We start from the raw sequence: 14,918 nt of genomic DNA on the forward strand, positions 1-14,918 counted from the left end.
CTTCTGTCTTCCAGTTTCCCCATGTAAGGCGCTTGGAAGTCATACTCCATGCTAACAGCAAGTAATAGTAAAAAGACTGAAAAACCAACAACTCTTCTTGAATCTGTAAGAGAGGGGAAGACAAAGGGCAAACTGTTGACCCCAAAATTGGAGAGACAAACAGGTGAATACAGTTTATCACAGCTTACTGGAGCAGAGACCCAGGAGTGGAAACCTCGGGAACCAGTGAAGGGGTAGGAAAGCCTGAACTGTAATTGATAAATTGCTGGAGGCTCAGTGCACACAATTCTAGGAGTAAAAAACTATAGGGGGATCCAATCAAAGGGGGACCTCACAATATTGTGAGATTTACTTCCAGGAGTTTGACCAGATTCCCACAGTAAATATCAGAGAAAAATCTCCTTGGGCTTCCAGCAGGGAGAGGAGAAGAGGAACAATTTTGAACTAAACCAGAGTGCTACCAAGTCCAAACTTGTACTGCCTTACTCATGACAAGCCAGTAAATTGAGAGATGAGTTGTTGGGGCAAGGAATAGCAGCTTTATTTGGAAAGCCAGCAGACTGAGAAGATGGTAGATTAGTGTCCCCAAAAACCATCTTCCCTGAGTTAGAATTCAGGCTTCTTTTATACTAAAAGGGGGGTAAAGTCCTGGTTCCTACATGTGTTCATTTCTTCCTCCCTGCAGCCATTCACAGGTGGACCTGGTCAGAAGGTTTCCTGTAAGGTAAACAAAGTATATTAACTTAACGTTCATTATATGGGAGGCAGGGTTCTCAGAGATGGACCATTATGTATAATTTAAGCTTATAGGCAACATCCCGTTAGTGACTGACTTGTAGCAAAAGGAATAGACTACAAAGGTTAAAGTAAAAGAAATAGATCCAATATGGAGTCACATTTGTTCCTGCCTGTTACAAGAGTACTTTATTCTTCTTAACAAGGCCTGCCTTCAGGAGAAACTAGTTAACCAGAGCCTAACTTACTGGGGTAAGTTATCAGAGTCTAACTGACCTGAGGAAGGGAAATACCCAACTCCAGCCCACTCTAGCTGTCCTATCCCACCTAAGGGGGGTGGGGAGGAAAAAAATGCAAGAAACACTTGTGAAATTCATAGTCCAGAGGCATAGGCACTGTAAAAGACTGAAATCTAACCATAGGACTGTAGAATGCTTTCCCTCCCTCCATATTTAAGACCACATCATTAAGGCCTATTTACAGCACTTCCTTTTTTTTTTTTACATCTTTATTCGAGTATAATTGCTTTACAATGGTGTGTTAGTTTCTGCTTTATAACAAAGTGAATCAGTTATACATATACATATGTTCCCATATCTCTTCCCTCTTGCGTCTCCCTCCCTCCCACCCTCCCTATCCCACCCCTCCAGACGGTCCCAAAGCACCAAGCTGATCTCCCTGTGCTATGCGGCTGCTTCCCACTAGATATCTACCTTATGTTTGGTAGTGTATATATGTCCATGCCTCTCTCTCGCTTTGTCACAGCTTACCCTTCCCCCTCCCTATATCCTCAAGTTCATTTTCTTTTATCTAGTATGTCATGTCTGGCTGCCAAGAAAAAGTTATAAGGCATATAAAAAGGCAAAAAACCACAATTTGAAGAGACAGAGCAAACATCAGAACCAAACGTGGCAGTGATGTTGGAATTATCAGACCAGAAATTTTGAACACCTATGATTAATGTGCTAAGGGTTCTAATGGATAAAATAGATAGCATGTAAGAACAGACAAGCAATGTAAGCAGAGAGATGGAAATCTTCAGAAATAGTATTATTTGAAACTTGAATTAGTTGCAAATGTATATTGCAAACTCTAGGGCAACCACTAAAAGAAGTGATAAGGTATTACTGATATGCTAAGAAAGGAGAGAAAATAGTCACATAAAATACTGAGGTAAAACCACAAAAGGCAGAAAAAGAGTGGAAGACAAAAATAGGAACAAAGAACAGGACAACAAATAGAAAATGGTAATGACTATGGTAGATATTAATCCAATACTCATTTTGAATGTCAGTGGTCTAAATGTACCAATTAAAAGACAGATTGTCAGAGTTGATCTGAAAACATGACCCAACTATGTGTTATCTACAAAAAAAACCACTTTAAATATAAAGATATCTATAGATAAAAAGTAAATGGATGGAAAAAAATATCCCATGCTGACACTAATCAAAGAAAGCAGGATAATTTTAATTTTAGACAGAGCAGACTTCAAAGAAGAGTTACCAGGGTTGAAAAAGGGCATTACATAATGATAAAGGGCTCAATTCTCCAGAAGATATAATAATTCTTAATGTCTATGTGCCTAACACACAGCATCAAACTACATGAGGCAAAAACTGATAGAACTAAAAGGAGAAATAGATGAATTGACTATCAGAAATGGAGACTTCAGCATCTTTCAGGAGTGGACAGACGTAGCATACAGAAAATAAGTACAGACATAGTTAAACTCAATGCCATCAATGAACTGAATATTACTGACATCAACAATTCATCCAAAGATTGGTCCAAGATGGCGGAATAGAGGACATGCACTCACACCCTCTTACGAGACACCAGAATCACAACTAACTGCTGAACAGTCGATAGGAAGACACTGGGACTCACCAAAAAAGATACCCCACATCCAAAGACAAAGGAGAAGCCACAATGAGATGGTAGGAGGAGCACAGTCACAATAAAATCAAATCCCATAACCGCTGGGTGAATGACTCACAAACTGGACAACAATTATACCACAGAAGTCCACCACTGGAGTAAATGTTCTGAGCACCACATCAGGCTTCCCAACCTGGGGGTCTGGCAACGGGAAGAGGAATTCCCAGAGAATCAGACTTTGAAGTCTAGAGGTATTTGATTGCAGGACTTCAACAGGACTGGGGGAAACAGAGACTCCATTCTTGGAGGGCACACACAAAGTAGTGTGTGCACCAGGACCCAAGGGGAAGGAGCAGTGACCCCCACAGGAGACTGAACTAGACCTACCTGGTAGGGTTGGGGGGGGCCTCCTGCAGAGATGGGGGGTGGCTGTGGCTCACCGTGGGGACAGGGACACTGGCAGCAGAATTTCTTGGAAATATTCCTTGGCATGAGCCCTCCTGGATAGCCCCACCAAAAAAGCCTATAGCCTCCAGTGCTGGGTTGCCTCAGGCCAAACAACCAACAGGGAGGGAACTCAGCCCCACCCATTAGCAGACAAGCAGATTAAAGTTTTACTGAGCTTTGCCCACCAGAGCAACACACCACCAGTCCCTCCCATCAGGAAGCTTGCACAAGCCTCTGAGATAGCCTCATCCACCAGAGGGCAGACAGCAGAATGAATAAGAACTACAGTCCTGCAGCCTGTGGAACAAAAACCACATTCACAGAAAGACAGATAAAATGAAAAGGCAGAGGACTATGTACCAGATGAAGGAACAAGATAAAACCCCAGAAAAACAACTAAATGTAGTGGAGATAGGCAACCTTCCAGAAAAAGAATTCAGAATAATGACAGGGAAGACGATCCAGGACCTCGGAAAAAGAATGGAGGCAAAGATCGAGAAGATGCAATAAATGTTTAACAAGGACCTAGAAGAATTAAAGAACAAACACCTAGAAGAATTAAAGAACAAACAAACAGAGATGAACAATACAATAACTGAAATGAAAAATACACTAGAAGGAATCAATAGCAGAAAAACTGAGGCAGAAGAACGGATAAGTGACCTGGAAGGCAGAATGGTGGAATTCACTGCCGTGGAACAGAATAAAGAAAAAAAAAAGAAAACAGCCAAAGAGACCTCTGGGACAACATTAAACACACCAACATTCACATTATAGGGGTCCCAGAAGGAGAAGAGAGAGAGAAAGGACCCGAGAAAATATTTGAAGAGCTTATAGTCGAAAACTTCCCTAACATGGGAAAGGAAATAGCCACCCAAGACCAGGAAGCGCAGAGAGTCCCAGGCAGGATAAACCCAAGGAGAAACACTCCGAGACACATAGTAATCAAATTGACAAAAATTAAAGACAAAAATTATTAAAAGCAACAAGGGAAAAATAATATACAAGGGAACTCCCATAAGGTTAACAGCTGATTTCTCAGCAGAAACTCTACAAGCCAGAAGGCAGTGGCACGATATATTTAAAGTGATGAAAGGGAAGAACCTACAACCAAGATTACTCTACCCGGCAAGGGTCTCATTCAGATTCGACGAAGAAATCAAAAACGTTACAGGCAACCAAAAGCTAACAGAATTCAGCACCACCAAACCATCTCTATGACAAATGCTAAAGGAACTTCTTTAAGTGGTAAACACAAGAGAAGAAAAGGACCTACAAAAACAAACCCAAAACAATTAAGAAAATGGTAATAGGAACATACATATTGATAATTACCTTAAATGTGAATGGATTAAATGCTCCAACCAAAAGACACAGGCTTACTGAATGGATACAAAAACAAGACCTATATATATGCTGTCTACAAGAGACCCACTGAAGACCTAGGGACCCATACAGACTGAAAGTGAGGGGATAGAAAATGCAAATGGAAATCAAAAGAAATCTGGAGTAACAATAATTATATCAGATAAAATAGACTTTAAAATAAAGAGTGTTACAAGAGACAAGGAAGACCACTACATAATGACCAAGGGATCAATCCAAGAAGGAGATATAACAATTATATCTATATATGCACCAACATAGGAGCACATACATAAGGCAAATGCTAACAGCTTTAAAAGAGGAAATTGACAGTAACACAATAATAGTGGGAGACTTTAACCAATGGACAGATCATCCAGACAGAAAATTAATAAGGAAACACAAGCTTTAAATGTCAAAATAGACCAGATAGATTTAACTGATATTTATAGGACATTCCATCCAAGAACAGCAGATTACAGTTTCTTCTCAAGTGTACACGGAACATTCTCCAGGATAGATCACATCTTGGGTCACAAATCAAGCCTTGGTAAATTTAAGAAAATTGGAATCGTATCAAGCATCTTTTCCGACCACAATGCTATGAGATTAGAAATCAATTACCAGGAAAAAAGCGTAAAAAACAATTCATCCAACAACAGCCAAATATAAATTTTTCTCAGGGTCACGTGATTCACCAATACATATTCGTTCATACATTCATACATACATGATAACATATTTACCAAGCTAGACCACATTCTGGGCTATAAAAAACATCTTAACTAATTTAAAAGAACAGAAATTATACAATGGCTGGTTTCAGACCACAGTGGAATTAAACTAGAAATCAATAACAGAAAGATAACTGGAAAATCCCCCAATACTTGGAGATTAAACAACATACTTCTAAATAACGCATGAGTCAAAGAAAAAATCTCAAGGGAATTTAAATATATTTTGAACTAAATGAAAAACACAACTTATTAAAATTTGTTGGATACAGAGAAAGCAGTGCTTAGAGGGAAATTTATAGCCTTGGATATATATATCAGAAAAGAAGATGATCTAAATCTCTTATAGTTCCCTATGTTTCCATCTTGGGAAACTATAGGTGAAGAGTAAATTAAATCCAAAGTAAGCAGGAAAAAAAAAAACCAAAAGAATTAGAGCAGAAGTCAATAAAATTGAAAACAAGAAATCAACAGAGAAAATTAATGAAACCAAAAGCTGGTTCTTTGAAAAGATCAATAACGTTAATAAATCCCTAGCTAGGGTAACTAAGAAGAAAAGAAAGAGGACACAGATTACTAATACCCAAAATGAAAGCAGGGACATCACTACAGATCCCATGGAAATTAAAAGTGTAATACAGGAATACTATGAACAACTCTATGCCTACAAATTTGATAACCTAGATGGAAAGGACCAATCCCTTGAAAGACACAATCTGCCAAAATTCACACAAGGAGAAACAGATGATTTGAATATGCCTATATGTATTAAAGAAATTGAATTAATAATAATCTTCAAAAAAAGAAAGTGCCTTTTATGTACTTATTGGTTATTTGTATATTTTCTTTAGATAAATGTCTTTTCAAACCCTTGCCCATTTTTTTAATATCACAATTTTATTTGATATTTCATTGAACAGAATATATTTTTGAAATTAATAGACTTTATTTGTTAGAGAAGTTTTAGGCTTACAGAAAATTGAGCAGATTGCACAGAGAGTTTCCATATATCCTCTCTGTTTTCTCCTCAGTTTCCCCTATTATTAACATCTTGCAGTGGTGTGGTATATTTGTTACAATTGTTGAACCAATATTGATACATTATAATTGATTAAAGTCCATAGTTTACACTAGGGTTTACTCTTTGTGTTGTACAGTTCTGTAACTTTTGACAGATACATAATGTCATGTATCCTCCATTAGAGCATCACACAGAATCGTTTCACTGCCCTAAAAATCCCTTGTGTTCTGCCTATCTATTGCTCCATCTCTACTCCAAGCCCTTGGCAACCATTGATCTTTTCACTGTCTTTATAGTTTCACTTTTTCCAGAATGTCATATAGTTGGAATCATACATACGTAGCCTTTTCAGACTGGCTTATTTCACTAAGTTTGTATTTAAACTTCCTCCATGTCTTTTCTTGGCTTGACGGGTCATTTTTTTTTTAATTGCAATATTCCACTGTATGGATGTACCACAGTTTGATTATCCATTCACCTTTTGAGGGGCATTTTGGTCGCTTCCAGTTTCTGGCACTTATGAAAGCTGCTGTAAACACTCATGTGCAGGTTTTTGTATGGATATAGTTTTCAACTCATTTGTGTAAATATTTAGGAGTGTGATTGCTGGATCATATGGAAATACTATATTTAGCTTTGTAAGAAACTGCAAAACTATCCTTTAAAGTGACTGTACCATTTTGCATTTGCACCAACAAAGAATGAGAGTTCTTTGTTGCTCCACATTCTTGTCAGTATTTGGTATTGTCAGTTTTTTTTTTTCATTCTAATAGATTGTAGTGGTGTCTCTGTTTTAATTTGTGGTTCCTAATGATATATGATGTTGAGCATCATTTTATATGCTTATTTGCCATCTTCTGTCTTCTTTGGTGAGGTATCTGTTCAGATCTTTTGTCCATTTTTAAATTCGGTTATCTTTTTATTGTTGGGTTGCCAGAGTTACATATTCTCGATACCTGGTCCTTTATCAGATATATGATTTGCAAATATTTTCTCCCATTCCATGGGTTGTCTTTTCACTTTCTTTTTTTTAAAATAAATTTATTTATTTGTTTGTTTTTATTTTTGGCTGTGTTGGGTTTTCTTTGCTGCGCGTGGGCTTTCTCTAGTTGCAGCGAGCGGGGGCTACTCTTCGTTGCAGTGTGCGGCCTTCTCATTGCGGTAGCTTCTCTTGTTGTGGAGCACAGGCTCTACGCGCGTGGGCTTCAGTAGTTGTGGCGCATGGGCTTAGTTGCTCCGCAGCATGTGGGATCTTCCCAGACCAGGGCTCAAACCCGTGTCCCCTGCATTGGCAGGCAGATTCTTAACCACTGCGCCACCAGGGAAGCCCCGTCTTTTCACTTTCTTGATGGTATCATTTGCAGTACAAAAGTTAATTTTGTGTAGTCACATGGTTTTATCTCCTAGTCACTTGCATTCTTATTGTTTGTAGAATGTGCAGGTGCAGAGACGAAAGAAAGCAAGAGGAAGGGCAGTAGAAACAGCAAGGAGATGAGAGATGACTGTGGAGAGGCATTGAAACAAGGCATGGGTGGAGCAGTGGAAAGAGTAAAGAGGATCTGAGTAAAGGTTGCACCTCTTGCTGTGGTAGTATTGGACCTATGTTCCCAGAATGGATTCTGTTTGCTTTGTAGCCCAACAGATATGCTTGGTTCACTATCAGAATCCTGCACCCGCTTCTAGTGCAGTCTTCAGAATGAGGCTATCAAGGCAGGGGTCTTGCCTCTTAGTACTCTCATTCCTAGGTAGCTTCTCCGTATTTTCTCTGAGAAAGGTACGTAAATGTAAAAGGAGTTTTTGAGGTCCCTCCATAGAAAATACCAGTGATCAATGTTCCTCAAGGGCAGGGATTCTGTTTCACTTGTCTTTTCATCTCTCAGAACCTAATACAAAACCTGGCGCACAGACTTGCAATAAATGTTTGTTCAAAGAGTGATAGAGGTGGGAGACAATGGATAGGGCCAGAGAGGGAGGCTTATTATTGGCTGCGGAGGATGTTTGAATGCAAGGAGTCTCAGGCAGCCCCCGCTCGGAAAAAAAGTGTCTCTGATGACAAGGGAAGCAACTAAATAAATTCTGATTCCCACTGTACACAGGAGCTGATGGCTCCCGAGATAGATGCGGGGACTCCAGAACCCTCTGCGGAGTGAAGAGACTAAGCCGGTGTCACATTTGAGCTGTGTTCTTAGCGGGAGGGGGAAGGGGAGGAGAAAAGCGACCAGGAGGAGGCGGAGCCTCCGGGCCAGCATCAGCTTAGTGGAGGCTGGAAAGGCTCTCCTCTTTCCCCTCCCCTGTTGCCTCCACCTGGCTCCTCCCCGTGTTCGCCAAGCTCCCCTCCCCCCTTCCCCAAGGACAATCTGCAAGGAAGACCGGGCGGAGGAGAGCTAAGACTGTAAGGCAAGAGGGGCCCTTGGGTAAAGAGCGAGGGGGAAAGCTGAGAGCGAGGTGGGAATGAACGTGCTGGGAGGAGGCGGTGGGGAGAACAGAAAGGAGCAGAAGGGAAAAAAAGAGGTGGCATAGCATCAGAAGAAGGAGCTGAGGCGGGGGATGGGTGAAGAATCCTAGCCCCTTCGCTCGGCTTGCACGCACTGCCCCTTTGCCTGGAAATCACGGATGGGTGGGTGGTATTCGGACCTAGTGGCCCTCGGCCGCCCGACTCCTACCCTGGCACTCGTCCAGTTCAAATCAGTGCACCTAGAATCCTGCCACTCCAGTATTTCTCCCTCCCGCGTGCTTATCTCCGCACCTGTGATTTTATATATAGGTTTTAACATATCTGTTTCTACGTGTGTCACTGTTGATCTGTTTATTTATGAATCTGCTTGCATATCTGTGACTGGTGCTTCTATAACATAGAGGTGCAGAAGAAGAATTTGAGCTGTATTTTGCCGGTCCGCACTCCTAACCTTCCCCGTTTATGATGAATTCTCTCCCTCACTGAAGCCTCTGTGGGTGGAAGATCCTTGTATGGGTTTCTGCCAGTGATGAGCTCCCAGAGTGGCTGAGAAGAAAAAAACTCAGGGAAAAAGGGATCAGCATAGTACTCACATGTTTTGTTCTCTTCTTTCCAAAATTTTGCCTTCCTATTTGCAACCACTTAGTCTTTCTTTTTTTTGAGAACTGCAGAAATTTGCACAGGAACACTCTGGTTAAATAGGAGAGTGTTTCTATCTATGTGTGTTTGTATTCCTCTCACTGTTTGTCACTATCTTCTTTCTTAGGTCCTATTTGTATCTGTATGTGTTAAAAGTAAGGGAATATAGAAGTACATCTGTATCCAAGCATATTTTAAAATTTTTCTATATTTGTGTGCATTTCCTGTTGTTTGTCAGTTCACTAGTGCTTTCGATAAGAGTTTATTGAACTCCTGTTCTTATGTGCATAGACTTCTTTAGGCTTTGGTAGGCCGTGGGAGAGTTTAAAAAATGAACATGATCCACCCGCCCCCCCCCCCAAGGAGTTTTCAGTCTAGTTGGGGAAATGACTTTAGCAATCATTAGTCCAGGTGTCTGCAAACTTTTTCTGTTAAAGGCCAGATAGTAAATGTTTTAGGCTTTGCAGGCTATCAGGTCTCTGTCACAATAATCTCTTCTGCACAAAAGCAGCCATAGATAATATGCAAAAGAATGTGAGTGGTATGAGCACTGAAATCTGGATTTCATATAATTTTCACATGTCATGGAATTGTTTTTTCCACCACTTAAAATGTAAAGACTTTTCTTAGTTTGCTGCCATACAAAAACATTAGAAGGGCTTGATTTGGCCCATGGGCTGCAGTTTGCTGACTCCTTATCTAGTCCAACCTTTCCAGTAAGTAAGAAGCAATTAAACTATCACATAAAGTAGTAATTAAGTGCTAAGTGAATGATCTGGTTTCAGACAATATGTGATTAGAGGAGGTCCAGAAAGAAGCCCTCCTTGACCTGTGGTAATCAGTGAGGGCTTAATAGGTTTAACAGGGATGTGACTAGGACGGGCCTTAAATAATGGAGTAGGATATTGATCTGTGGAAAGAACCAGGGTGGCCTTCCGGACAAGTGATGCAGTGTGCACAGGCACAAAAGTGGGGAGGAACAAAGAAATGTTCAGGTGATAACGGAGCAGAGAATTCATGGGAGCAAAGGTTGAAACTCTAGGCAAGAGTTAGATCATGGAAGTTTGAATGCCGACCCAAAAAGTTTGGGCTTATCTGTCAGCACTGATTATATGTAGCATGTCTGTGAATCTGTGTTTGTTAACAGCACTATGTGTGTTTCTGTATGTTTTTCTTCATGAGTGTCTCATTGCATGTATTTTATTGGCATGTGTGTGGATCTGTATGTGGATGTGACCTATGTCTTTATCAGCAGCTACCCTGATTGCCCTGGGTTCACAGCAGAAACATGAGCTGTATTTAAAGGTCATCAGCTCCTGTTGGTGTGAATGAATCCTCCCTCCACCGAGGCCTCAGGGGCCTATGACCTTCCCATGGAGGTTTATTTTGTGTCTCAAATAGAGTGGAGAAGGGAAGCACAAGCAGAGGGAGACCAGCTATTGTAATAAGCAATTCAGGTGGAAAGAGGCAGTGAGGACAGAAAGGAAGAGAAGGATAAGGGAAGATAATAAGAAGGAAGAATAATAGGGTTTGGTAACCGTTTTGATTCTGAGAGTAAAGAGGAGATAAATTTAAAAAATAACAGATTTTAGCCCAGATAACTGGGAGAGTGATGATTCCATTGGCATTTTTATGGATACAAAAGTAGGTCTTTTGTTTTCCTTTGAGAGAGAGAAGCCCTAAAGACAAAAATATGAAGGTGTTCACATGTCACGTGTACATATCTGTGTATATGTGGCAGTGATTTTGTGTTACTCTTCCCATTTGATAGTATTTAGTGTGAGGAACAAGGCCTGAAGATAAAGGATCAAGAGATGCTTAGGAGGCAGAGACCCTGAGAGGGATGGGAAAAGCCAGAGCAAGTCCCTAACCACTCCTGAGCCTGAACCATTATTTTGCCCGAGCTCCAATGTGACTCTATAACCTCAAACTCCTGTTCTAGCTTAGCCCAATTCCATCACACCCGACCCTAATCTTCACCATAACCCACCCTGCCCTTGCTTTTCTGCTTCCACTTTGCTAGTTTTCAGTGCCCCAAGCCTCATCTGATTCCTATCCGCTGCAACAGCCCTTCCCTTCATTAAAAGGGAGGAATCTTTGAGGCTAACTTAACTTTTTCCTTTCTCATTTCTGTTCAGTTACCCACCCTTCTCCTTGGCCTTAGCTCATTCTCCAAATAGGCTCCAGTTGGGGTGGGAGGGATTAGCGAGTACTTTTGCAGTCTTGGGCTTGATTTCTGTGACATTTCAGCTTGTCACTCTGTGGGGTGTGGCTCTCTTCTGGAGGAAGTCCAAAGATCCCAGGCTGCAAAGCTCAGACTCAGTGCAGCAGGAGAGCCTGACTGAGGTGGCTGTAGCCAGTCTAACAGAGCCATCATCCCCTGAGCTCATAGCACCTTGATCCCGCTGTGTCTTAACTGGCCATTCTCTTGAATTCTAGAGTGGATCATGACCCATGAAGAGCACCATGCAGCCAAAACCCTGGGGGCTGGCAAAGCCATCGCCGTGTTAACCTCCGGTGGCGATGCCCAAGGTAAGGAGGAGGGCCCAGCTTGGGGGGAGACGAAAGCCGTGGCTTGGAGGCTGCCTTGAGTTTCCTCACTTCCCTAGCCTGTAGAACAGAACTATCCTCCTGAAGATCCTCCTGCTGTAGATTCACACTGGAACCTTGGGCTTCCCTAAAACTCTGTCAGGTCTAAGTCCACAAGTGCTTTTGGATTTCATTTGCTCCACTTTTATTTACTTAAGTCTCCATAAATCATCTTTCCAAGTTTCTCTGAAGATTTGGGACCATTTGATCCTTTGGTACCTAGAAAACTGGTGTTTTCTCAAGCAACATTGGAAAGAAATAGACTAAAGAGATAAAATTGTTGAGGGGGCGGTAGGTGGATTCACTTCAAGTACGTTGGAAATGATGGGGAAAGGAGGAGATTTGGCATTGGTATTTGGTGGGCCCTAGTGAATCTTCAGGTACCAGTTCTGATGTCTGCAGAGATCCTGCACTGTCCAGGGTTAGGTGCCTCACTCTTACAGCACAGTTCCTTCTACTAGGCACACTTCTGCGTCATTCTGTCATTCTCTGGCCTTTCTTCCCCTTCCATTCCTTTAACCCTTGAACAGATGAACAGCAGCAGTTAATCAGTACATATCCAAGGGGGTGGGGCAGAAAGCAAAGCCAGAGAGAACCGTCTCTGGGTTGAGTCCAAGAAACCTAGGAGTCAGAAATATCAGGTATATGGAAAGATGAAGTGGCAGATAGGGGATGTGGTGTTTTTTTCTCAATTTATCATTTATTTATTTATTTATTTTTACTGTTTTCCCTCTTTGATGTACGTTCTTGTATATCGTAATTTGTGATGTGTTGAAGAGAGGCAGAATTTCTTTGAAAGGGATACTAGGACATGGAGACTGTGATGAGGAAAAGAGAGAAAGAAGGGGATCTCAGCTAGCCTCCCCTTCCCTCTGCTCCACTCTCCCTAGGCTTTCCTAGACTTTGTGTCAAGCACCCACTTTGTATAGTGCCCTGTCCTGTGTGTTGTGGAGAAGTTGATTTCCTTCGGGAACTTTAATGAGGAAAGATATCATACATTACTAGAATTCTTACATAAGGCACGTAAATAAAAATAATCAAGCGTGTCTTAACCAAGTAGAATCCACTTACGTAATGAAATGATAGGCGTTGGTTGGATTAACCAGGGAAAAGTTCATGAAAAAGATAGATTTCAAGAAACTGAACTCTTCATTTAAGTGCTTAGAATAGTACATGATGCAATAAATGCATTACTAATTAGATAAAAAGTGAATTGTTGAGCATCTGCTGTGTGCCAAACAGGATGGTAGGCACTAAGGCTACATCAGTGGAAAAGTCACACACCATCTTTGCTCTTATGATCCTTCTTATTAGTATATTAGTTAAGCGAGACTTTAAGTATATTTTAAACTAATGTTTATAACTGTGATATGTATTATGAACAGGAGAACGCTCTAATGAGGAAACAGGAAGGAGGGCACAGAGGCCTGAGTTTAGGAATAGGAGCCAGATTAGGAACGCAGAGCCCTCCTTGAGGCTGTAGAGACTGCTGCCCTGGCTTCTGTTGCTTCTCTCTCCTCTCCTGGAAAGAATCCCATGCCAATAATGAGTTCTTCAACAGGAACTCTGAGTGTTGATCCTAAAGCCTTGGTAGGATGGCCTGTGGAATTGGATTGTCAGGTTAGGGGAAGTGAGAGCCTGCTAAAAGATCCAGATGGAGCACACAGAGTTCTGCATTTATGAAAAAGTAGAGCTTCCTGGAAAGGGAAAGAGGCTAAAAAAAAAAAAAGGTCTAAGATTTAACGTGGGTCCAAGAGCAGCAGAGCCCTCTCAGCTTCTGATCCTGAGCAGAGAGACCCTCTTATTCTAGAGATGCCCATCACCCACTTTAAGGGAAGGATCGTCTTCTGTGGAGGCAGGGGCTATTGATAAGCTCATTTCTGGAGGGCCCAACTGGACTGACGCCTATGGGATTCTGTGACAGGCACAGTGTACCCAGGGAAACACCCCACTGTGAATCCCCATAACATCACAGGTGCATGTCAGTAGGGACTGAGAGCGGTAGAGGATGGAATTCTAGGGAGGAAGGAAGCAAAACAGAAAACTCAAAGTAGAGCTGAGAGGTCCCAACTGAGAGAGCAGCTCAAATGCAGAAGTGACCTTCCTGGAGATGGGTTTGAGGGGCCCTAGTTCTCACAGGGAAAGGGCACAGAAAGGTTTTTCCCTAGAGGCTGTGGGACACATGGGAAAGTGAGTTTGGGCTCTGTAAGATCAAGAGGGGCCTCAGCTCTGTCATTCCCTGAACGTAGCAAGGCTAGTAACCTCTTAAAGTAGAAGAGTGGCCAGGAATCAGACATCCTGAACTCAGAAACTGGGCTGATTAGATACCAAATCCTAACTCCCTTTCCAGCCCAGAAGTGGTCCAGTCCTCTTAAAACCATGCTACATTTGGCCTTATGAAATTGGCATATTCTGCTGGAGAGGACCTCAGTCATCTACTCTATCCCTCTGTCTCCAGACAGGCAGTCCATTCCAAATGCATGTTTATCCTATTTTTAAAGGTTCATAGGAGGAGGATCCTATTCCCTTCTCTGGATTGCTGTTGTAGGATTTACAATTTTTAATTGCATATCCATCAGAAAGTATAATTCACATCTAACAAACATTTGCTCCTCATGTCCTTTATTTCTTATTTAATGTTCAGTTAGGGTAGAAAGAAACTTTTCAGCAAAAAGATAGTGACCAAGTCATACATTGTTTCTTCTTCTATCTCATGTCATAGAGGCCCATCACCCCTAGTTCTCCCTAAAGCCTCTTCCCAACAGGCTGTAATTGGAGACTCCAAAGTATGTGCATCTGATGCTCTCCAGAGCCCCTCCTGGCTGTACCCAGAGTACCCACTGGATGGTGCCTGTAATCTTATCCTTCATCTTGCTTCTAATAAGTCAGACAGCTGCTCATAGAGGGTTATTTAGGGCAACATGGAGCAACCAAAGACTGGCCTGGGACCAGAAGAGGCCAGTGATGTTAAGTAGGAGAGCCCAAAGAATTCCTGGGGGGGCTTCCCTGGTGGCGCAGTGGTTGGGGGTCCACCTGCCGATGCAGGAGACAC

General features: G+C 41.8%; 1 protein-coding gene across 7 annotated transcripts in view; it reads left to right on the forward strand.

Annotated features, from left to right (window-relative positions):
- Nucleotides 1-14,918, forward strand: part of PFKM (phosphofructokinase, muscle) — a 42,618-nt gene that overhangs the window by 8,617 nt on the left and 19,083 nt on the right. For 4 of the 7 annotated variants that reach the window (XM_027106074.1, XM_027106070.1, XM_027106073.1 and 1 more), the window contains 2 exons: nt 15-163; nt 11,717-11,809. In XM_027106074.1, coding sequence (XP_026961875.1) covers nt 49-163; nt 11,717-11,809 — 208 coding nt within the window. In that variant the 5' untranslated portion in view covers nt 15-48. Of the gene's footprint in view, nt 1-14; nt 234-8,498; nt 8,576-11,716; nt 11,810-14,918 lie in introns of those variants that run through there. The other 3 variants (XM_027106077.1, XM_027106075.1, XM_027106076.1) reach the window with 3 other exon arrangements.

Source organism: Aethalodelphis obliquidens, unplaced genomic scaffold (genome assembly GCF_003676395.1).
Source record: "Aethalodelphis obliquidens isolate GAN/ISIS:26980383/991018 unplaced genomic scaffold, ASM367639v1 scaffold8, whole genome shotgun sequence".
Lineage (NCBI taxonomy): Eukaryota > Metazoa > Chordata > Mammalia > Artiodactyla > Delphinidae > Aethalodelphis > Aethalodelphis obliquidens.